Source organism: Myxine glutinosa, chromosome 5, assembly GCF_964187855.1.
Source record: "Myxine glutinosa chromosome 5, kmMyxGlut1.1, whole genome shotgun sequence".
NCBI classification, from domain to species: Eukaryota; Metazoa; Chordata; class Myxini; order Myxiniformes; family Myxinidae; genus Myxine; species Myxine glutinosa.
The window spans coordinates 166,066,971-166,092,090 of record NC_136265.1 but is presented as its reverse complement, the minus strand read 5'-3'; the positions used below and the strand labels follow the sequence as shown (position 1 = coordinate 166,092,090).

The window sequence follows — 25,120 nt, the reverse complement described above, 5'->3', positions numbered from 1 at the left end:
ACATGATCAGATGAGCCGATTGGAGCAGAAGAAGAGCAGCAGACATTTTCAGGGAAGTTTGTCATAACCAAATCCAGAAGAGAAGATGCTCCGTTGACTGAGATCCGGGTCGGGAAATTGACAGATTGTGTCAGTCCCAGTGAGTCGCAGAAGTCCTTTGCTGAAGAGCCATGGCTGGTGAGAGAGGTACCCACACCCAGCCAACTGGCATGGTGACAATTGAAATCACCACATATGAGGAAGAGAGAGTTGGGATGGGTAGATAGAAGTTGGTCCATATTATCAGACAGTGAGATGTAGATGGAGTCATCTCTGATTGGTGGACGGTACAACACACATATGAACAAAAGGTGGGAGCGAAGGGGAAGCCGTGGCCAAAGGTATTCCTGGGGGTGAGGTGGAGAGAGGGCAGTGGAGGGCGAGTGTGGAAGAGAGTTTTTTATAAAGATAGCAACCCCACCTCCAGGACGAGGCTCAGGTCTATCATACCGGAGGAGGGAGTAACCTGGGAGAGATACCAAGGCATCAGAGACATCATGAAGGAGGAAAGTTTCTGTTAAGCAGATCACATCTGGTTTGTCAGAAGCAACCTGTATGGAGAGGTCAGTCAAGTTTGAGCGAAGGCCCCGGATGTTTGAGGTCCATACCGTTAATGAAGAGGAAGGGGGAGCATCGGGTCCAGAACAGGGGGGTGAGGGGTAGGGTAAGATGTGGAAGAGGAGGAAGAGGTAGGGAGAGCTGTTGAAGGTGTGTCTGAGATTTCAGAATAGCTTGGAGAAAGGGAAGAATGGGGCGGACAAAAGGTTTGATGGAGATTGGGTGAGGCACAGTGAGGTGTTATTTGAGGAGGGGGAAGAGCAAGGGAGAAGGTTTGGGGAGATGAAGGTGAAAGTTGGAAGGAGGAAGAAGCAGGGAGGATGCTTTGAGGAGGAGGGGTGAGAGGGGAGTCTAGGAGGGGAGGAGCGAGGGAGAGTCTCGGAGGGGAGGGGTGTGGGAGGAGTTTAGGAGGGAGGGGAGGGAAGGGGCAAGGGGGGAGATTTGAAAGGGATGGGTGATGGGGAGGATTTGGAGGGGAGGGGTGAGATTGGATTTTGAAAAGTGTACGATTCATGGGAAACGAACATTTTTTGCAAAATGAGTTTGAGACCTTCGAGTCAAAAATACGTTTGAGGACACTGGAGGAGGGATGGAGTTCTGGATAGTTTAGGGAATGTAGAAAGGAGGAACTGTAAGAGATGGTATTATATATATTTTTTGGAATGAATAGATTTGGTGAGCAAGACGAAAGCATCCTTTTGTAGGAAAAGAAGAAAAGGGTGTTATAATATATGAGAGAAAATAGTTGTTCAGGGGAGAGATTATACATTTCTAACCGCGTGATCGCGAACGAAGAACGAACGAACAAAAAGAACAACAAACAAGTCAAGTGAATCCACTTGGATTCCGCCCAGGTTGGCACATGGAAATTATGATGTAGCATAATTATCATCTCGGGTCAAGATTTGAAATTATGCCATGGTTTTTGTAAAATTGCTACTAGTATTCACATTATGTACTTTCACCAAAACATACATCATCATAGAAACATACATAGAATTTGGGTCCTCTGGGTCATTTGGGTCCTCTGGGTCATTTGGGTCCTCTGGGTCATTTGGGTCCTCTGGGTCATTTGGGTCCTCTGGGTCATTTGGGTCCTCTGGGTCCTCTGGGTCCTCTGGGTCATTTGGGTCATTTGGGTCCTCTGGGTCATTTGGGTCCTCTGGGTCATTTGGGTCCTCTGGGTCATTTGGGTCCTCTGGGTCATTTGGGTCCTCTGGGTCATTTGGGTCCTCTGGGTCATTTGGGTCATTTGGGTCATTTGGGTCCTCTGGGTCCTCTGGGTCATTTGGGTCCTCTGGGTCATTTGGGTCCTCTGGGTCATTTGGGTCCTCTGGGTCATTTGGGTCCTCTGGGTCATTTGGGTCATCTGGGTCATTTGGGTCCTCTGGGTCCTCTGGGTCATTTGGGTCCTCTGGGTCATTTGGGTCCTCTGGGTCATTTGGGTCCTCTGGGTCATTTGGGTCCTCTGGGTCCTCTGGGTCATTTGGGTCCTCTGGGTCATTTGGGTCCTCTGGGTCATTTGGGTCCTCTGGGTCATTTGGGTCCTCTGGGTCATTTGGGTCCTCTGGGTCATTTGGGTCCTCTGGGTCATTTGGGTCCTCTGGGTCATTTGGGTCCTCTGGGTCATTTGGGTCCTCTGGGTCATTTGGGTCCTCTGGGTCATTTGGGTCCTCTGGGTCATTTGGGTCCTCTGGGTCATTTGGGTCCTCTGGGTCATTTGGGTCCTCTGGGTCATTTGGGTCCTCTGGGTCATTTGGGTCCTCTGGGTCATTTGGGTCCTCTGGGTCATTTGGGTCCTCTGGGTCATTTGGGTCCTCTGGGTCATTTGGGTCCTCTGGGTCATTTGGGTCCTCTGGGTCATTTGGGTCCTTTGGGTCCTCTGGGTCATTTGGGTCCTTTGGGTCCTCTGGGTCATTTGGGTCCTCTGGGTCATTTGGGTCCTCTGGGTCATTTGGGTCCTCTGGGTCATTTGGGTCCTCTGGGTCATTTGGGCCCTCTGGGTCATTTGGGTCCTCTGGGTCATTTGGGTCCTCTGGGTCCTCTGGGTCCTCTGGGTCCTCTGGGTCATTTGGGTCCTCTGGGTCCTCTGGGTCCTCTGGGTCCTCTGGGTCATTTGGGTCCTCTGGGTCATTTGGGTCCTCTGGGTCATTTGGGTCCTCTGGGTCATTTGGGTCCTCTGGGTCATTTGGGTCCTCTCGGTCATTTGGGTCCTCTGGGTCATTTGGGTCCCCTGGGTCATTTGGGTCCTCTGGGTCATTTGGGTCCTCTGGGTCATTTGGGTCCTCTGGGTCATTTGGGTCCTCTGGGTCATTTGGGTCCTCTGGGTCATTTGGGTCCTCTGGGTCATTTGGGTCCTCTGGGTCATTTGGGTCATTTGGGTCCTCTGGGTCCTCTGGGTCCTCTGGGTCATTTGGGTCCTCTGGGTCATTTGGGTCCTCTGGGTCATTTGGGTCCTCTGGGTCATTTGGGTCATTTGGGTCATTTGGGTCCTCTGGGTCATTTGGGTCCTCTGGGTCATTTGGGTCCTCTGGGTCATTTGGGTCCTCTGGGTCATTTGGGTCCTCTGGGTCATTTGGGTCATTTGGGTCCTCTGGGTCATTTGGGTCCTCTGGGTCATTTGGGTCCTCTGGGTCATTTGGGTCCTCCGGGTCATTTTTTTTTTTTTTTTTTTTTTTTTTTTTTTTTTTTTTTTTTGTATACAAGATCGAGGCTCGTGAAAGAGCGAACATTAATCACACAGAAAGACAAACTGACACATAAAACATATAACATCGGGAGCGGTAGACAAGATGGGGAGAGAGGGGGAAGGACACAAACACAACATTTGAGAGCAGGGACCGAGAGACATGGAGACATGGAGAGATCTGAGAGAGGGCGAGGGCTTTGGGGGGGGGGGCATGGGAAGGGGGCGGTGGGAGAGGTATAAAACATATGGACACTGCCAGGACTTCCAGGAAAGAAGTTGGAATTTCAAACAAGGTGGATCTGGGGTGAATTAGCGGGGGTAGAAAAGATCAAGGTTTTGGATGGGGGAAGATAAGAGATGGTGGTGAACAGCTGTTTTAAAGACCTGGAGGGAGGAGTGGGATTGAAGGGAGTGAGGGAGTTTGTTCCAGAGGCGGGAGAAAAGAGGAATGAAAGAGTGAAGGTGAGCAGAGAGCCGAGATTTCGGCAGTTTAACCATCAGAGGGTTGCTGGCAGATCTTGTGCGACCTGTAGGAATATTTGGGGGACAGAGCACAGAGAGAGCTAGGGGTGCAAGGCCGGAGAGGAGTCGGTAGAAGACAGAAAGACCACCTACCTGCCTGCGGTGAGTGAGTGAAAGGCCCTCAGAGATAGCTTCATCACGGGAGATTCCAATAATTCTGAAAGCTTTGGTTTCAACAGCGTGAAGCCGAGCTAGGTGTGAGGCAGGAGCACCGGCCCATAGGGGAGAACAGTATTCCATTGAGCTGCGGATGAAAGCCTTGTATGTGGTGAGGAGCTCAGGTGTGCCGAGGAAGGACTTTGCACGACGGAGGATGCCCAGTCGGCGACTGGCTTTGGAGGCCAGCTTGGAAATGTGGTTTTCCCAAGAAAGATCATGGCAGATAGTGAGACCCAAAATCTTGAGCGACAGAACTTCTTGGAGAGGATTGTTGAGAAAGTAGATGGGAGGGTTGTCCAGTCGATCTTTTCGGAGAGACATAGTAAGAGTGTGAGATTTGTCAGGATTGAAAGACATGTTCCACTTGTTTGACCAGTCTGTGATTTTGTCCAGGTCTTCAGAGAGTGAGGAGGCAGCAGACTGCCGATCTGAGGGAAGAGGAATGGAGCGGCAGAGAGTGGAGTCATCAGCAAAGAGATAGAGAGGATTTTCGAGAGAGTCAGAGAGATCATTGATGAAGACCAGAAAAAGCACGGGGCCCAGAACACTGCCTTGGGGAACTCCAGCCTGAACAGGAAGAGGAGATGAGAGAAACCCATTCAGGGCCACACGTTGACGACGACTAGAGAGGAAGTCCGCCAGCCATGCGTGGAGATTTCCATGGATACCAAAGGAGGAGAGTTTGGTGAGCAGAGCGGGGTGCCAGACCGTGTCGAAGGCACGTGATATGTCGAGGGAGACAGCTCTAATTTCCTGTTTGGCATTGAGGACCTCCATCCATTGTTGAGACAGCAGAAGCAGCATGTCCAGAGTAGAGTGACCTGGTCTGAAACCAAATTGATGATCAGAGATCAAGCCATTGGAGAAGAGGAAAGATTTCATATCCGAAGCAATGATGGATTCCATGACTTTGCTGATAATTGGGAGAAGGCTGATTGGTCTGTAGTTGCTAGGATCTGTTTTTGCACCTTTTTTGTGCAAAGCGGTGATGTTGGCTGATTTCCAAGCAGATGGCAGTTGACCTTGAGCAAAAGAGAGGGTGAAGAGAACAGAGAGAGGGTGAGATAGAGCAGCAGAGCAGGATTTTAGGACCCGTGGGCTGATGCCGTCGGGTCCAGTTGCAGAATCAGAGTCGAGGGTTGACAGAAACTTTTCCACCTTGTCAGGAGGAAAGGACACGGAGTCCAGGAGCAGCAGGGTACGACTGGGTATGGTGGGTACAGAGAGGGATGGGTTTGGGACACAAGATTTAGAGGCAAACACAGAGTTGAGGCATTCAGCTTTTTCACGTGCGGAGTCAGCTGTGTAGCCGTTTGAGGTAAGGGAGGGGATGGAGGGGGAACAAACACCAGAAACGGATTTGACCAGACGCCACCAGGATTTGGAAGAGGGAGACAGATAAGAGAGTTCGGTCTTGAGAACGGAGAGATATTGTTTCCTGGCTCTCCTGAGGGTGGACACACACTTGTTTCGGGCTTTGTGAAAGGAAATGAGATTTCCTTCCGTTGGATTTGCTTTCCAGGAGACGAAGGCAAGTTGTTTCTGGGCAACAGCCTCACCACAAGATTCCGTGTACCATGGACGGGAGGAAGGGTATGACAACTGAAGACGAGATGGGATAAATCTGTGCATGAGAGAGAGCAATTTACTTTGGAAGAATTCCCAGGATGAGTTGATGTCAGAGGTGGTAGAGATGGGAGACCAGTCCAGATGATTGATGGCTGCTTGAAGACCGTGCCAGTTGGCCTGAGTGAAATGCCAGACTCGTCGACGCTGAGCAGGCTCCCTGAGGATGGTCAGAGAGATGTCCACTTTAACAAGGACATGATCAGATGATCCGATCGGAGCAGAAGAAGAGCAGCAGACATTTTCAGGGAAGTTAGTCATAACCAAGTCCAGAAGAGAAGATGTTCCATTGACTGAGATCCGGGTCGGGAAATTGACAGATTGTGTCAGTCCCAGTGAGTCGCAGAAGTCCTTTGCTGAAGAGCCATGGCTGGTGAGAGAGGTACCCACACCCAGCCAACTGGCATGGTGACAATTGAAATCACCACATATGAGGAAGAGAGAGTTGGGATGAGTAGATAGAAGTTGGTCCATATCATCAGACAGCGAGATGTAGATGGAGTCATCACTGTTTGGTGGACGGTACAACACACATATGAACAAGAGGTGGGAGCGAAGGGGAAGCCGTAGCCAGAGGTATTCCTGGGGGTGAGGTGGAGAGAGTGCAGTGCAGGGCGAGTGAGGAAGAGAGTTTTTGATAAAGATAGCAACCCCGCCTCCAGGACGAGGCTCAGGTCTATCATACCGGAGGAGGGAGTAGCCCGGGAGAGATACTATGGAATCAGAGACATCATAAAGGAGGAAAGTTTCTGTTAAGCAGATCACGTCTGGTTTGACAGAAGCAACCTGTATGGAGAGATCAGTTAAGTTTGAACGAAGGCCCCGGATGTTTGAGGTCCATACCGTTAATGAAGAGGAAGGGGGAGCATCAGATACAGAACAGGGGGGAGGAGGGGTAGGGTAAGATGTGGAAGAGGTGGAAGAGATAGGGAGAGCTGTTGAAGGTGTGTCAGAGATTTCAGAATAGCTCGGAGAAAGGGAAGGATGGGGCGGACAAAAGGTTTGATGGTGATTGGGTGAGCCACAATGAGGTGTTATTTGAGGAGGGGGAAGAGCGAGGCAGAAGGTTGGGGGAGATGGAGGTGAGAGTTTGAAGGGGGAAGAAGCGGGGAGGACGCTTTGAGGAGGGGGAGCGAGAGGGGGGAAATTGAGAAGCAATGAGGGTGGGGAGATTTGAAGGGGAGGGGTGAGGGGGGAGTTTGGGAGGGAAGGGACAAGGGGAGGGATTTGAAAGGGATGGGATATGGGGGAGATTTGGAGGGGAGGGGTGAGGCAGGAGTCTAGGAGGGGAGGGGCGAGGGTGCGTCTTGGCGGGGAGGGGTGAGGGGGTAGTTTAGGAGGGAGGGGGCAAGGGGGGAGATTTGAAAGGGATGGGTGATGGGGAAGATTTGGAGGGGAGGGGTGATGGGGAAGATTTGGAGGGGAGGGGTGAGATTGGATTTTTGAAAGTGTACGATTTATGGGAAACGAACATTTATTGCAAAATGAGTTTCTTGTGATCTTCGAGTTAAAAATACGTTTAAGGACGCTGGATGGAGGATGGAGTGCAGGAGAGTTTAGGGAATGTAGAAAAAAGGCACTATAGGAGATGGATATTTTTTTTGGGATGAATTGATTTGGTGAGCAAGTCGAAAGCAGCCTTTTAAAGAAGAAGAAGAAAAAGGTGTTATAAAATATGACGGAATACATAACTTGAGGGGAAAGTGTAAACATTGAAGGTTAATGAGTGAAAACTATCTGGGGAAATGGGGGAGAAACACGTGGTCGAAGAACGAACGAACGAATAAGAATGAATAAACGAATGAGAACAGAGAAGGAAATGTTTTTTTTTTTTTTTTTTTTTGAGTTGAGATTTACACAAGGAAGTAGGCTATGGGTGAAAAGCCTGGGAATACAGAGAACGAAAGTTATTGGATCACAAACGACGGACCGCTGAGAGAAAAACAGAGCCTCAAGGTTGTACAGTGCACACTGTACAAGGCCTCAAGACACGACACGGCAAACAGACGATCAATTTATGAAAGATAAACACCGAGAAACAACCAAAGTTGCACACAATAACTTCACACACCGAAAGATAAATACAGTTTCGACAAAATACAATTGTGAACAGACTTAACTTCGAAAAACGTGGAGACCGTGTGGAGCTTCGAAAATCCCTCCCACCGTCTCCATTTGGGTCCTCTGGGTCATTTGGGTCCTCTGGGTCATTTGGGTCCTCTGGGTCATTTGGGTCCTCTGGGTCATTTGGGTCCTATATTCCTATCCTATAACATATATATCTCCTATAACCTATCCTATAAATATAGATTTGATGACGTCATGTTTACACATCTGAGCGACAGAAATGAGCGACAGAAATGGGTGACAGAAACTAGCTTCACTTTTGAGCGCCCGAAATTCCCAGGCAAACGCTATAACGCACCAGGTTTACAACCTGTGCGTTAATAAATGAATAAGACCTGGGAAGGAAATCTTTTTTTGGGGGTTTTTTTTTTTTTTTTTTTTTGTGAGTACAGATATTAAACAAGGAGGTACGGGGTGAACGACTGGTACGAAACAGTGAACGAAAATAATTTCAGCGCATTCGACGAATCGCTGAGAGAAAAACAAACCACAAGGTCGGAGACGGTACGGTAGTCTAAGCCTACGAGTACTAGGCCGCAGAATACTCGATACCATTAACCGACGATTGTGTATACATGTACGAAAAATTAGCACCGAAAATTTTCCAAAAGATACGCTATAGGTACATACACCGAAAGATAGATACAGTCTCGACAAAAACACAATTGAGAAATATCACTTAGCTTCGAAAGCGTGAGCGCATGGAGCAGCTTCGAAAAGACGTGACCTCGCCGTGATCTCAATTGTGCATGATCTCGCCATTCAACCAATCACGTGACCAAATTCTGTGCATAAACAAAATTTCGATATTTTATGATGCCAGGTGAGCTTCAACACCCGTGTTCCTATTTTTAGCTTATCTGGAATTGGATTTCCAGATAAGGTATTGTCATCGTGCACTGTCTGTCCATCCGTCCATCCGTCTCCCATTTAAACTTTTCCGGCCAAACCGTTGCGCCGATCCAGCTGACATTTGGCAGCAAGGTTCCGCTCCTGACTGGTAACGGGCATTGCAAAGCTTTTCGGTCATGGGACTTTAAGTAGGTCAAAATGGTGGACTTAGTAAATTTCTTCAAAAATCTTTTCCAGACCCACCAGTCAGATTGATACCAAATTGGGGTTACAACATTAGGACAGGGTACTGATGTTAAATTGTGGAGGCCATGACGATCACATGACCAAAAGTGTGTCAAAATGGCAAACAGTAAATTTTTGGGAAAATCCGTAAATTCTTTCAAGAATTGTCTTCTCCAGACCCATCAGTCAGAACGCTACCAAATCTGGGTTACATTAGGCCAGGGCCCAGATAAGTTACAGGTCTCGTGGTCCTATTTTTGAAGTACTCTATTCGGTATGTCTCGGCCGGGATTCAAACTGCTGACCGTCCAGACTCAGAGCGGACACTCTAACCTTTAAGTCACAGCATCTGGTAATAAGGCCATTCCTTCTGGAAGGACAATTGAGGGTGTGCAGTGTAAGCTGATTACCACCCACAAATATGGAAGCAACATTTATCAATTGAAAACAAAATTTTATGTATACATAGTGAATATACTTAAGGAGGAGTACGGAGGTTAGGTTATGCCACCGAAGGAGGATGGAGGTTGTGTTTTCACCCTTGTTTATCTGTCTGTCTGTGAGCAGGATATCTCAAAAAGTTAAGGACGGATACAGACAAAGCTTGGTGGACAGGTTGGGTGTGTGACAAGGAACAATTGATTAGATTTTATTAATTAACAGGATTATAAATAATCAAATTGATATCTGTGGGAAAATTACACAGTGAGAACCAGGACTCAAACCCAGGTCCTCTGGAAAACGGTACCAGTGCTCTGCCATCTGAGCTACCTGGGCGATCCTGACTGAGCATGCAATTTCCCACACAATTTTCCCATGAAACTTGGTGGACAGGGACGTGTGAGTCCCTGGCCGTGAATCTGAAAGAAGAGGAGAGCTTTGATGGTCCCGGCTATAAGGTGCTGGCTGTGTGCCTCAGTGTTGTGAGGAGAGAATAGCCAAGAGTCTGTGTCGCTAGCTTGGTGTCACGCCTGTATATCTCTATGCAAGGCGCGATCGTCCATCCTTGTATAGCCAGCCCTCTCACCACCTCCCTCCTCCTGTGTAGGGTGTTGCGCATGCGCTGTCCCATTCCACTTGTGGACCTGCCTCGGTTGTAAAATCCTACGTTCAAGGCTCCATGGTAACACATGTGCAACAGGCATTTGTGGAATGTGTTTAATGGTATAACACTACAAAAGGGGTGATTTAAAGTGAAAAATGGATGGAACATGGGAGAGAGAGAGAGACAGACACGAGGATAAAAGGTGACAGAGAATCTATCTTTACATACAATTCGAGTTAATGTTAATTGGGGTTTACAAACACTTATGCTGACAATCATTAGGATATAACTACTGAATAATTAACTCCGCTTTAACCCCAAGAGTCATTTTGGTAACAATATATTTGGATATACAAAAATATAATTACCAAACCTTTGCCTCAGGAATGCACAACCCCAAACTAATCTGCTTTGAAATTTAAAACAAATGTGCCTTCCACGAGCCTCGACGATGAATACAAAAAAAAAAAATGTGCCAGATTTCTGCCATTTGGTGCATTTCTGCCTTTACCCCTCGACTTTGATTTATTGAGCTGAACAATTGAAGGAAGGAGGGGCAGGTTGTTTTATTAACGCTGTGTATACGACATATGGGGGCTGTTTTGAGTGGATAGAGAAACAACAGAGACCACCTTTAGAGGCCATTTTTCCCCGCAGAACAGGGGTTGGCCTTTTTCGGGCACCTTGGTCCCCTTTTTGAAGCAATGTTTTATGGCCGGATGCCCTTCCTGCCGCCAACCCTGTTAGTCGCCTCTTGCAACACACAGGGAATTACCAGTGAACTGGTACTCAATTTGCTGACCTCGGAAGGATGACAGGCTGAGTCAACCCCCCTGGCGTTAATTCAGCGATCGACCGGGATTCGAACCCAGGATCCTAGGATCCCAAGCCGGCACCCTAACCACTAAGCCAACACCAGGCCTAAGGATAGAGAAACAACACTTCAAAGATAAAACTTTTTAAACAAAATGTATCCTGCATGTCAAAAATTTAATTATTTTCTGCTTTCCTTGCCTCTCCCCTCTCAATTTCAACAGATTACGATTTCAATTTCAACAGTCAGCGGTTAAGTTTGATAAATAAGTGACAAGAATAGTGGAAAGTCTATACTGTATTTTTTAATGGAATATGGATATGATATGTATAATAAGCCAAATGGCCCCCCTTTTGTTCCTTCACAGACCAGCAACTGCAGAGGCATGCCGCAAGCACGGTGCGAGTGTCGTTCTACGAGTCAAGTTACGAGATGGTGTCAAAGCAAACATGCTGGGACAAGCAATTTTGCCACTATGCACCACACAGGGCCTCACATTGCCAAACCAGCAGCCGCGATATAAAGACCCAAAGTCCTTTTCCGACCAGATTAAACTGCACCTCCAACCACTTGACAATGGTACAATTTCTCGGCTTTGTTGTCGACCAGTGCATTATGCGATGGCCTTTGTGTAGCTCAGCAACAAAAAAATGGACAAACCAGAGAGTTCATAGAACACGACACCCCATGTGGTGTTCGAGCTTATACATCAGTTTTAATAAAATATTTTTTACGGCATAGCCCATAGGGCATAGCCGTCTAGAACAGTGTTTGTCCATCCGTATGTATGTATGTATGTGTGTCCCATCAAACATATACCAATCAGAGCTGAGGATCTGGTCACATGACAGGGTGATGTGATTACGTCTGATGTCATTACGGCAGTACGGCGGATCACTCTCCACACACCGCCATTTTGATCCCAATTTCGTTCAGGCCGAACATATCGTCGAACCTGTCATATATCACAATCGCCATGCTCTACCTTGACGTTTTTCATTCAGTGTGAAACACAAACAAACCGATTGTTAAAATGACCATCAAATAGCAAAACCATCAGCGTTACGTCTCTTCCAACAATACGGTATGTATAGGCCTTAGGCTTCATGCCTCACCTTCGCACTGCTTCGGACAAATTAAGCCCAGTTTTCTTAATACAGTAGTGTATCGTTTCAGTAGTTTCTTTTTCGTAATAGTAATAATAATGATATCGTAAATATAACCATAACACTTTAATCCCAATGTCGTGATTACAAAGTTAATGGATTGAAGTAGTGTATGGTTCATGAATCAATGATAACCGGTGTACGGTACTAACAACGGCGGAAGTAAGGAATTCGCCTTGGTTTTTTGATAGCATGTTATTAACCCAACCCTTGTGGGGTATCTAGATTACAGTAGATCTTTCCTCAATTCTCTGTAAGTAAAACTTACCTCACGGATGTCGGGATTCCTCCAAATTTATTTGTTTAATGTTATACGCAGCATTAGCGACTGTTTAAAAAGCTAATAATATGTGTTTGTGGTTTATAATATTTTACAAGCCCCGCTACGCCGTTATTAGACTTTCGGTCTTGTTTTAAAGATCATTTTAAAAATCCGGAAGTTTAGCACTGTGAATCAGTCTTGTCCACCACCCTTATACACCACCCTCTTTAACACGTCCAGGTACTGCAATACTGGAGGTTTTTGAAAGTATTATGAAGGCGATTTATGTTCTACAGTGTTCAAGCCCTTCAAAAATGTTCTGTAAAATTTCTACAGAAATCAATAGAATTTTTATGGAACCTAATGAATTATATAGAGCTCTGAGGAGAATCAGTTCTTCCATTTAATTGGTTAGACGTTCTATAGAAGATCCATTTTTAAAATTATACAACTCTGCAGAGAATGAGTAATTACACATTCTGTTCTGCCCTTGATACATCTTCTACTAAAAAAGAGAGCTGTCTGTCTGTCTGCGTGTGTCGCCATTTTACTCAGAGATGGCTGAACGGATCTCCGTAAAACTTTCAGAGGTTCATCTGTGAGTGTCTGGGCGTGTTTTAGGCAAAAAATAATAATAATTTGAAAACAAAGTTCGTTTTTTTAGATTAAAAACAAAACAAAATCGTTCGATAGTGCATAAGCCTTTTTGATTAATGACAGTTATATACAAGTACACATTCGCATGAATAAATACAAAGCAATCACCAGACATTTCAACACAAATAAATCAAACAATCCCGGAAGTGTACGAAGTTGGTAGTAAGGCTTCTTCCTGACGGCATCACACTTAACTCAGCAACGTGATGAACGGTACATTCAGCAGCATATATTCAACGAAAAGGTGAAATGATGATTTGACATTTCTGGTGGATTCTGATTTGGATGTAATTGCTTTTTCCATTATATTTGTTCTCATTTCAAATATGTTAATGTTTTTTTTTCGCGTCAGCAACGCCGGGTACTCCAGCTATAAACACTTATACACTTTACTCGGGGTACAACTAGAAATACAACTCCATCTGGGGGGTAACATAGGCTATGTGGCCACAGCCTCATTCGGGGGTGTGGGGGACTGGGAGATGGGTGTAAGTTCTCTATGTAAATGTGTACCGTGTAGCGCCACCTGGTGATGGTGGCAGAGGGTATTGCAATTTCCTTTTTTACCTGGGCAACACTGAAGTTAAAGGGTATTACAATTTCCTTTTTTACCTGAGCAACACTCAGGTTAGAGGGTATTACAATTTCCTTTTTTACCTGGGCAACACTCAGGTTAGAGGGTATTACAATTTCCTTTTTTACCTGGGCAACACTGAGGTTAGAGGGTATTACAATTTCCTTTTTTACCTGGGCAACACTCAGGTTAAAGGGTATTACAATTTCCTTTTTTACCTGGGCAACACTCAGGTTAGAGGGTATTACAATTTCCTTTTTTACCTGGGCAACACTCAGGTTAGAGGGTATTACAATTTCCTTTTTTACCTGGGCAACACTCAGGTTAGAGGGTATGACAATTTCCTTTTTTACCTGGGCAACACTCAGGTTAGAGGGTATGACAATTTCCTTTTTTACCTGGGCAACACTCAGGTTAGAGGGTATTACAATTTCCTTTTTTACCTGGGAAACACTGAGGTTAGAGGGAATTACTATTTCCTTTTTTACCTGGGCAACACTCAGGTTAGAGGGTATTACAATTTCCTTTTTTACCTGGGCAACACTCAGGTTAGAGGGTATGACAATTTCCTTTTTTACCTGGGAAACACTCAGGTTAGAGGGTATTACAATTTCCTTTTTTACCTGGGCAACACTCAGGTTAGAGGGTATTACAATTTCCTTTTTTACCTGGGAAACACTGAGGTTAGAGGGTATAAATAACACCTCACTGTGCCTCACCCAATCTCCATCAAACCTCTTGTCCGCCCCATTCTTCCCTTTCTCCAAGCTATTCTGAAATCTCTGAAATCTCTGACACACCTTCACAAGCTCTCCTTACCTCTTTCTCCTCTTCCACATCTTACCCTACCCCTCCCCCCCCCTGTTCTGGACCCGATGCTCCCCCTTCCTCTTCATTAACGGTATGGACCTCAAACATCCGGGGCCTTCGCTCAAACTTGACTGACCTCTCCATACAGGTTGCTTCTGACAAAACAGATGTGATCTGCTTAACAGAAACTTTCGTCCTTCATGATGTCTCTGATGCCTTGGTATCTCTCCCAGGTTACTCCCTCCTCCGGTATGATAGACCTGAGCCTCGTCCTGGAGGTGGGGTTGCTATCTTTATAAAAAACTCTCTTCCTCACTCGCCCTCCACTGCCCTCTCTCCACCTCACCCCCAGGAATACCTTTGGCTACGGCTTCCCCTTCGCTCCCACCTTTTGTTCATATGTGTGTTGTACCGTCCACCAAACAGCGATGACTCCATCTACATCTCACTGTCTGATAATATGGACCAACTTCTATCTACCCATCCCAACTCTCTCTTCCTCATATGTGGTGATTTCAATTGTCACCATGCCAGTTGGCTGGGTGTGGGTATCTCTCTCACCAGCCATGGCTCTTCAGCAAAGGGCTTCTGCGACTCACTGGGACTGACACAATCTGTCAATTTCCCGACCCGGATCTCAGTCAACGGAGCATCTTCTCTTCTGGATTTGGTTATAACAAACTTCCCTGAAAATGTCTGCTGCTCTTCTTCTGCTCCAATCGGCTCATCTGATCATGTGCTTGTCAAAGTGGACATCTCTCTGACCATTCTCAGAGAGCCTCCTCAGCGTCGACGAGTCTGGCATTTCACTCAGGCCAACTGGCACGGTCTTCAAGCAGCCATCAATCATCTGGACTGGTCTCCCATCTCTACCGCCTCTGACATCAACTCATCCTGGGAATTCTTTCAAAGTAAATTGCTCTCTCTCATGCACAGATTTATCCCATCTCATCTTCAGTTGTCATACCCTTCCTCCCGTCCATGGTACACGGAATCTTGTGGTGAGGCTGTTGCCCTGAAACAACTTGCTTTCGTCTCCTGGAAAGCAAATCCAACGGAAGGAAATCTCATTTCCTTTCACAAAGCCCGAAACAAGTGTGTGTCCACCCTCAGGAGAGCCAGGAAACAATATCTCACCGTTCTCAAGACCGAACTCTCTTATCTGTCTCCCTCTTCCAAATCCTGGTGGCGTCTGGTCAAATCTGTTTCTGGTTTTTGTTCCCCCTCCATCCCCTCCCTCACCTCAAACGGCTTAACGGCTGACTCCGCACGTGAAAAAGCTGAATGCCTCAACTCTGTGTTTGCCTCTAAATCTTGTGTCCCAAACCCATCCCTCTCTGTACCCACCGTACCCAGTCGTACCCAGCTGCTCCTGGACTCTGTGTCCTTTCCTCCTGACAAGGTGGAAAAGTTTCTGTCAACCCTCGACTCTGATTCTGCAACTGGTCCTGACGGCATCAGCCCACGGGTCCTAAAATCATGTTCTTCTGCTCTTTCACTCCCTCTTTCTGTTCTCTTCACCCTCTTTTGCTCAAGGTCATCTGCCATCTGCTTGGAAATCAGCCAACATCACCGCTTTGCACAAAAAAGGTGCAAAAACAGATCCCAGCAACTACAGACCAATCAGCCTTCTCCCAATTATCAGCAAAGTCATGGAATCCATCATTGCTTCAGATATGAAATCTTTCCTCTTCTCCAATGGCTTGATCTCTGATCATCAATTTGGTTTCAGACCTGGTCACTCTACTCTTGACATGCTGCTTCTGCTTTCTCAACAATGGATGGAGGTCCTCAACGCCAAACAGGAAATTAGAGCTGTCTCCCTTGACATTTCACGTGCCTTCGATACGGTCTGGCACCCTGCTCTGCTCACCAAACTCTCCTCCTTTGGTATCCATGGAAATCTACACGCACGGCTGGCGGACTTCCTCTCTGGTCGTAGTCAACGTGTGGCCCTGAATGGGTTTCTCTCATCTCCTCTTCCTGTTCAGGCTGGAGTTCCCCAAGGTAGTGTTCTGGGCCCTGTGCTTTTTCTGGTCTTCATCAATGATCTCTCTGACTCTCTTGAAAATCCTCTCTATCTCTTTGCTGACGACTCTACTCTCTGTCGCTCCATTCCTCATCCCTCAGATCGGCAGTCTGCAGCCTCCTCACTCTCTGCAGACCTGGACAAAATCACAGACTGGGCAAACAAATGGAACATATCTTTCAATCCTGATAAATCTCACACTCTTACGATGTCTCTCCGAAAAGACCGACTGGAAAACCCTCCCATCCACTTTCTGAACAATCCTCTCCAAGAAGTTCTGTCACTCAAGCTTTTGGGTCTCACTATTTGCCATGATCTTTCCTGGGAAAACCACATTTCAAATCTGGCCTCCAAAGCCAGTCACCGACTGGGCATCCTCCGTCGTGCGAAGTCCTTCCTTGGCACACCTGAGCTCCTCACCACATACAAGGCTTTCATCCGCAGCTCTATGGAATACTGCTCTCCCCTCTGGTCTGGTGCTCCTGCCTCACACCTAGCCCGTCTGCACGCTGTTGAAACCAAAGCGTTCAGAATCATTGGAATCTCCCGCGATGAAGCTAACTCCAAGGGCCTTTCACTCACTCACCGCAGGCAGGTTGGTGGTCTTTCCGTCTTCTACCGACTCCTCTCTGGCCTTGCCCCCCCAGCCCTCTCTGGGCTCTGTCCCCCAAATATTCCTACAGGTCGCACAAGATCTGCCTGCAACCCTCTTATGGTTAAACTGCCAAAATCAAGACTTTCTGCTCACCTTCACTCCTTCATGCCTCTTTTCTCCCGCCTCTGGAACAAACTCCCTCACTCTCTTCAATCCCACTGCACCCTCCAGGTCTTTAAAACAGCTGTTCACCACCATCTCTTATCCTCCCCCATCCAAAACCTTGATCTTTTCTACCCCCGCTAATTTCGGTCCCCTTGTGTTTTATACCTCTCCCCCCCGCCCTCCCCCTCCCACGCCTCCTGCCCCCAAGCCCTCTCCCTCCCACACTTCTCTCTGCTCTCAAATGTTGTGGTTGTGTGCTTCCCCTTCTCTCCCCATCTTGTCTTCCGCTCCCTCTTTTTGTGTGTTTTGTTTGTCTGGTTGATTTGTTTGTGAAATAAATGTCAGCTCTTTCACGAGCCTCGATTCAGTATACAAAAAAAAACAAAAATAAAAATTACAATTTCCTTTTTTACCTGGGCAACACTCAGGTTAAAGGGTATTACAATTTCCTTTTTTACCTGGGCAACACTCAGGTTCGAGGGTATTACAATTTCCTTTTTTACCTGGGCAACACTCAGGTTAGAGGGTATTACAATTTCCTTTTTTACCTGGGCAACACTCAGGTTAGAGGGTATTACAATTTCCTTTTTTACCTGAGCAACACTCAGGTTAGAAGGTATTACAATTTCCTTTTTTACCTGGGCAACACTCAGGTTAAAGCACTTTGTGAGTTAGAGTCCCCGCTTGGCATTTAAATGGGGAAAAATATCATCCCTTTACTACAGTTCTTTGCAGATTACTGTAATTAGGACTGTAACCGACTAAGGTGTATGAGAGCATTGAATGTACAACTCTCATATGCCATAGGTCTATCTATACCATTTTGCCGGGGTTTGGGTTAATTGAGAACAGGAAACAGGAAGTGATGTAAAATCCAGTTGAGCACATAGCACATTGCTCAGTCCCGTACAGTTGCATCCATGTTTACCTGATGCAATCTTTCTTGTTATACCATCGAAAGCATTGCCTGTGAGTATAAAAATATCATTGAACAGTTCATCTTGTTGTACCAATAAGTATTTTGCATACGTAGTACTTGAAAGGTTATTATGTATGCCAAATTGCCATTACCAGCTAGTATATATAATTCTATTTAAATCAAGGTTGAAAGAGATTTAAAGGCTATTAAATATATTAATTCTGGGTTTACCGGTTTTACCCAGTGTCTATTACATCACCCAAACACGTAAAACTGATAAAACCCGATCATAAACTGATAATACAGACGGACGGTCAGACCTGAACCAATTGCTTAACCCCACTTTTTGCTTTGCGTGTGCGGGATGATTATTTGTTAAGACACGACGAACGTCACAGTGTCTTGGTCCATTTTTTTTCTCCCCTTATTCTGCATCTGTTGATAAGAGTTGTAGATCATATTATAGAACACTATTACAATAGCCCAGAATGATTGTACTGATGTCACTGTTTGAGAGGTTTTCATCCAATCAAGACCAGGATGGTTCCTTTTCTTTGACTTCCTAGTTTTGGATTAGAGAAACACAGTCAACCGATTGTTCAAGATGGGAATTTTCATGAGAATGTTAAAAAGTGAAGCAGTAAGGCCTAGGCTTTTAAAAATGACATTTATACTTTTGTTTTTCACAGACAATGACATCTTAAAAGTTCTGCAAACCAGGACAGGTGATGCTGAAGCCAAGGACTTCTATCAGTTTATGATGCGAGCTGACACGATCCCAAAGAGGTCAATGCGAGGTCTCGCCGTGATGTCCTCGGGCAGAAGAAATCCGAAAAGATTTTCAAGGAAGAAACCAAATCATAACTGTTGATGTGAAATGAATCGTTATCTCAACTGGCAGGATCAAAGTTTTTTTTTTCATGGAAATACAGTAGATAATGATAAATTATGAGACTGCAGGCAGTCCACAATGTTGAATGTACTGTAGTTTAGACAATGGTTGATACATAGAGGAGTGGGTGTCACGTTCTCCTTTGTCGCAAACTGTTAGGAGGTTGTGGTGGGATTAAAACAAATATTGCGATATGATTGATCTATACCTTAGATCAGACTACAAGGTAAACTTAAGACGGGGTGGTTTGGGCTAAGGAATATGACGGCTCAGTGGTTGAATACTCATCCTTGAGATACTTGTTTGTATTTGCTGTCCTGTGGACTCCCAATTCATCCGGAAAATGACAAACCGGGTTCGTTGCCCGTTTGGATACGGGGCGTGGAGGGTGCTGTATCTTGGAGCATGCCGTTCTTTGAATCTTGTGTTTTCTGCATTTAGGTTGTGGAGATCAAAGATCCCTCAGTGTTTCTCAGTGAAGAATGGGCCATTACATGCCAGTATTCTGGCTAAATCCCATGCCCAAGGAGGTAGTTTAAGGGATGTGGATGTTAGCTTGCATCAAGAATAAGGCTGGAATACTATTACTACACAAGATGCAATAGTAGTACATGTATATGCAGTATGCACTAAGTCCATGAGGTATGGATATAGCACAGACACAATGGGCCAAACGGCCTCCAGTGTCTAGGTTTCATAATACGTGCATCTCCATTGGTGAAAAGTTCATATCATGTCGCAAGTTGATCATAGACAGAATGCACTCTTCAAATTGGAAGTCCATTGCAGTACCTTGGATCCGAGCAAGGATAATACCTATTTCCTCCTTAGCTCCGGGTCCAAAAATAACCTGAGGGCTGTTACCTGCATCAGCCTAATTTGTTTTTGTTTTGTTTTTTTAAATAAAGAAAATCGTAAAACGTGAGCTTTGGTTCAAGCTTTCCAATTTCAAGGCCAATTGTGAACAAATTTTTAACTCTTCCATGATGCAAATCTCTAAGCTGAGATAGGCCGCAGGCCAACTGCATTTGCAAGTGAGGTTTTTCGAGGTGTGTAAGGCCATCTGTCAAGCTGGATCAGGTATATCACTTCCAGCCTTGTTTGAAAGGATATATGTTTAGTCATAACAGCCAAAGCAGAATAGTTCTAACAATGTGCACAAGTTGACGATTGTTGCTGAGTTTTTAAACCTTAGAAGTCATTATAATTATCACTTGAGGTTTCCTCGTCAGTTTAGCAAGACTTAAGCTTTGTTAGGTGATAGTAATACTATTACTATACTACTCCTGCTACTACTACCACCACTACTGGGTGGGGTGTTCGGTGGCTCAATAAAAGGCCACCCATAGAGAGGCCGCTTGGTTTTTCTGAGGGAGAGCGTTATGTTGGCTTCCGCTCGTTTCTTCTTCATTGTGGGGTGACAGCAAGTTTTCGGGCCAGGCCAGGTGCCTATACTACTACTACGTGTTATTAGTACTTTAATGGCCCCAAACAATCCTACCTTCTTGTGGTGTGGGCCATATGAGCTTTCTTCTCCACAAACATCCCTAAACATCCTGTGTCTGTCTCTCTCTCTCTCTCTCTCTCTCTCTCTCTCTCTCTCTCTCTCTCTCCCTCTCTCCCTCTCTCCCTCTCTCCCTCCCCCCTACTCCTCTCATGTCCCTCTCCAACACCTCCTTTCACCTCGATTTTGGTTTGCCCCTTCTCCTGCCAACTGCATCCATATCAAAGGCCAGCCTGAACACATCCTCATCATCCCTCCTGAGGACATTCCCCCAAGATATGCAAATGTGCCTCCTGTGCCATTTTGCAAATGCTCCTTACTTCTGTCCACCTTTTGCATCCAGGTAAGATAACATGACTTCTTCTTCTTCTTTTTGTCTGCAGCACATGCCTGTGAGTAGCATCATTTGCTGGGGATGTGGCTGGACTACTGATGTAACGCTCCCTGTATGTTAGGGCAGCAATTTGGAATTTGTTAATGGTGCTGGCAATAACTCACCTAATCTTCGGTGAAGGACACCGTGGGATCTTTAACGTCCACCAACTAATACCGGCAGACGGAACCCCAAATTTAACATCCCTCCGAGGGCCGACACATACAATCCTATTACACACCTTTGTACCATTTTTTTTTTTAAACATTAACTGCGGATGTTGTTGTGGACATTGCAGAACTGGATTCATACAGAAAGTTAGCAATGGAAATCCATCTTGTCCTGATCTGTTCAGTGTACTAGTGCTAGCTCTTCCACGAGCCTCGACTATGTTTACAAAAAAAAACAATGGTTTGCACACATGGTGATTCTCATCATGTGCTTCAGCTTCTTCTTCATCATATATAGCACAAAGCTGTGAGTAGCATTACTGGCTGAGGGCATGGCAGTGCCGCAGATAGTGGACCCTTGCACGTTAGAGCAGGAATTTGTAATTGGTTCAGGTTTTTTTTTTGGTTTTTTTGAAATTCACCCTAAACAAGGCTGTGAACCACTAAATGTAAAGGGCTACAGAGAGAAAAAGTTGAAAATTGGCAAAACCTTCACCTAGTCCTGAAACAAGGAAACCTCTTCACCGGACCACTGTGCAGGAGGGGGTAACTAGGCCAGGTGGAAAAATTAATGTTCCTACCCCAATTGTGTGTTTTTTAGGAGACCCCATCTCCTTACTGGATGGCCGTTGACTTCCGAAGGGAGCTCTTCCGCCCTTTGTCAGGTGTTGTTTTAGTCCTGCCAGGATGTCACAGTCATCCTGCCCACTAGCAAGGCCAGGGAGGGGTGTCCGTTTAGTCGCCGACAACCTATCAGTGGCAGTCTCAAAAGAATGACCTAACTTTAAAAAGACTGACCTGGGTGCTGGCGATAACTTGCTAACCCTTCGTGAAGGACACCGTGGCATCTTTAACATCCACCAACTAATGCTTGAAAACTGGACTCTGCGAGACAGGAAGACAGTTTGTAGGTGGGCTGAGATTCAAACCCAGGCTAGACAGTTTCAGACACGAGTGTGCATACAGCTCTTGGTCATCCTGCTAGCTCACGTGACTCGAGCAGCAAGTCGTGTTCTATTTGCAACGTTCTCGGTGACATTGGATGTGCTGGAAAAGAGCGGTTTATTTACGCTATACATATACAGTAGTGTATTCTTGAGCTGGCAGGATAGCCTAAAGGTGCGTGCACTCACCTATGACCTGTCTAGCCTGGCTTCCAATCTCAACCGGACTATAAACTGGTCGTTAGTGGCCATTAAAGATCCCACGGTGTCTCTCGCGAAGAGTCGGCCAGTTATCGCCGGCACCAATGAACAAATGACAAATTCCGGCCAAATTCACCTTGTGCAATAGACCTGACCGGCCTATTCCTGAAAGACTTGGACCAAAGGTGTTACCCAACCAACCATCACAAAGTGAGAATATTTTGGCCCTTGAAATAGGTCGGCGTAGTACACGCGAAGACAACCTTGACGTCCTCGTTTCTTGAGATTCAGTGGCTCGTAAATAAACTCCACTCACTCGGGTAGTCCTCGTTATAAATCTGGGACGATACAGACTTCGGAATATCCTGGATCTCTCGCCTCGTGGGTACGCCCCTCCTAAATATGACAGTAAAGCGCGGCGTTACGCGCGCTGCTTGCGAGCAAGGAGGAAGCGGACAAGCGGTAACTTATAAGCGTCTTTATTTCAGGAGCTCACTGTAACACTGGCGCGCTCCGGGCTGCGCGCCCGGTGTATATCATGAGGCCACGCCTACCCCTCGGGCGTGGCCACCGCCCACTTGGTGCGCGGCATGATGTCACCACGCCAGTGGGCTCTTGTGTCCGCCACACGCGCCCCCCCAGAATTCCCGCGCACCTGGAGGGCCAGTTTGCGGGGCAGACGAATGACCCGGCCGAAGCGCCCCCTGGCGATCGGCGGCGTCCGGGGTGCAGGGATGCCAGGTGGGATGCCCCTGGGATGGGTGCAGGACCGGGGGGCGGCATGGCGGCGGGGCTGGGCGGTGCCGGGGGTCCGCCCGCAGGGGGGCGGCCCCGACGTGGGGGTCGGGCCACTGGCGGTGGATGGTCCACGTCGAGGTGGGCCGGCTTGAGGCGGTCTACCGAAACGCGGTCAGGAGTACCGCCGATGTCCAGGGTGAAGTGCTTCGCCCCGGTCTCCAGCACGCGGAAAGGCCCGTCGAACGGGGGCCGCAGTGGTGTCCGGTGGGCATCGTGGCGGACGAAGACGTACTCCGCCGTGCGAAGCTCCGGGGCGACGTGCGTCGGTGGGTGCCCGTGGCATGCCGTTGGCACCGGGGCGAACCTCTGGGCGGTCTCTTGCAGAGCGGAGCGCTGCTGTGCCGCGGACCATGGTGCCGTGGAGTCGGGGAGGAACTCGCCCGGCACCCGCAGCGGTTGCCCGAAGACCAACTCCGCCGCGGATGCGCGCAGGTCCTCCTTGGGCGCCGTCTGGAGGCCCAGCAGGACCCAGGGGAGCCTGTCGACCCAGCCGCCGTCGCGGAGGGTGGCCCGGAGCGCGGCCTTCAATGAGCGGTGAAATCGCTCACACAGGCCGTTAGCCTGGGGGTGGTAGGCCGTGGTTCGGTGCAGCCGGACCCCGAGCCCCTGCGCGACCGCCCCCCAGAGCTCCGAGGTGAACTGGGGGCCGCGGTCGGACGAGATGTCTGAGGGGGCGCCGAACCGGGCGACCCAGGTGGCGATGAAAGCCTGCGCGACATCGGCCGCCGTTGTCGACGCCAAGGGCACGGCCTCCGGCCACCGGGTGGTGCGGTCCACCATGGTGAGGACATAGGTGAAACCCCGCGAGGGGGGCAGAGGTCCCACCAGGTCCACGTGGACGTGGTCAAACCGGCGTTCCGGCACCGTGAACGGGGCCAACGGGGCCTGGGTGTGCCGGTGCACCTTGGCGCGCTGGCACGCGAGGCACGTCCTGGCCCAGCCGCGGACGGCCTTCCGGAGGCCATGCCAGACGAACTTGTCGGCGATCAGCCTTTGGGAGGCCCTCGCGCCCGGGTGGGACAGGCCGTGGATGGCGTCAAACACCTGGCGCTGCCAGCCCGCGGGCACGATGGGGCGAGGACGCCCGAGGGAGACGTCGCACAAGAGGGCCGCGCCCGCGCCGTCGAATGGCACCTCGGTGACGCGGAGGCCCGTGACGGCGGTCCGCAAGGCCTGGACGTCGGGGTCAGCGGCCTGGTCCGCTGCCATCTGGGCATAGTCGATGCCGAGGTGGACTGCGTGGGCGACGGCCCGGGAAAGGCAATCCGCCACCGGGTTGTCCTTCCCCGCGACGTGCTGGATGTCCGTGGTGTACTCGGACACGGCAGAGAGGTGACGCTGCTGCCGGGCCGACCACGGCTCGGTGACCTTGCCCATCGCGAAGATCAGCGGCTTGTGGTCGACGAAAGCAGTGAACGCACGGCCCTCGAGCAGATGGCGGAAGTGCCAGACCGCCAAGTGAAGCCCGAGCAACTCGCGGTCGAAGGTACTGTAACGGCGTTCGGGCGGGCGAAGCTGCCGGCTAAACAACGCCAGCGGTTGCCAAGCTCCACGCACCCATTGCTCGTGCACCGCGCCCACCGCGTAGTCCGAGGCATCGGTGGTGAGGGCGATCGGTGCATCGGGCGCCAGGTGCGCGAGCATGCTGGCGTTAGCCAAGGCGAGCTTCGCGCCCGTGAACGCCGTGTCCATCTGCTCGGTCCAGGTAACGTCGCCTTTGCCCGGCTTACCTCGGAGAGCTTCGTGCAGGGGGCGCAGGAGCTGGGCGATACGGGGAAGGAACCGATGGTAAAAGTTCACCATGCCCAGGAACTCCTGCAGCCCTCTGATCGTGCGGGGGCGCGGAAACCCCTTCACCGCCTCCACCTTGGCCGGCAGGGGGACGGCTCCGTGCCTGGTGACACGGTGCCCCAGAAAATCGATTATGGCGGCACCGAACCGGCACTTTGCGGTGTTCACAATCAGGCCATGCTGGCCCAGGCGTTCGAAGAGCGTGCGGAGGTGGCGTAGGTGCTCTTTGCGGGACGCGCTGGCGACGAGGATATCGTCCAGGTACACGTAGACAAAATCCAAGTCGCGCAGGACGCTGTCCATCAGTCGCTGGAACGCCTGAGCCGCATTCTTCAGGCCGAAGGGCATGCGCAGGAACTCGAAGAGTCCGAATGGCGTGATGACCGCCGTCTTCGGGACGTCCTCCGGCCTGACGGGGACCTGATGGTAGCCTCGTATGAGGTCCACCTTCGAGAAGAAGGACCTGCCCGCCAAACGGGCGGAAAAGTCCTGAATGTGGGGGACGGGGTAGCGGTCGGGAGTCGTGGCGTCATTGAGACGGCGATAGTCCCCGCACGGTCGCCATCCCCCGCCGGGCTTCGGCACGATGTGCAGCGGCGACGCCCAAGCACTCT

The 25,120-nt window shown here is 48.5% G+C and overlaps 1 protein-coding gene across 4 annotated transcripts in view; it reads left to right on the top strand.

Moving 5' to 3' along the window:
* LOC137426779 (protein unc-13 homolog D) overlaps positions 1-20,108 on the top strand; it is a 101,702-nt gene extending 81,594 nt beyond the window's left edge. For 2 of the 4 annotated variants that reach the window (XM_078779024.1, XM_068115650.2), the window contains exons 29-30: positions 11,024-11,235; positions 18,523-20,108. In XM_078779024.1, coding sequence (XP_078635150.1) covers positions 11,024-11,235; positions 18,523-18,704 — 394 coding nt within the window. In that variant the 3' untranslated portion in view covers positions 18,705-20,108. Of the gene's footprint in view, positions 1-11,023; positions 11,236-18,522 lie in introns of those variants that run through there. The other 2 variants (XR_013623615.1, XM_078779025.1) reach the window with 2 other exon arrangements.
* Positions 20,109-25,120: the final 5,012 nt, after the last annotated feature.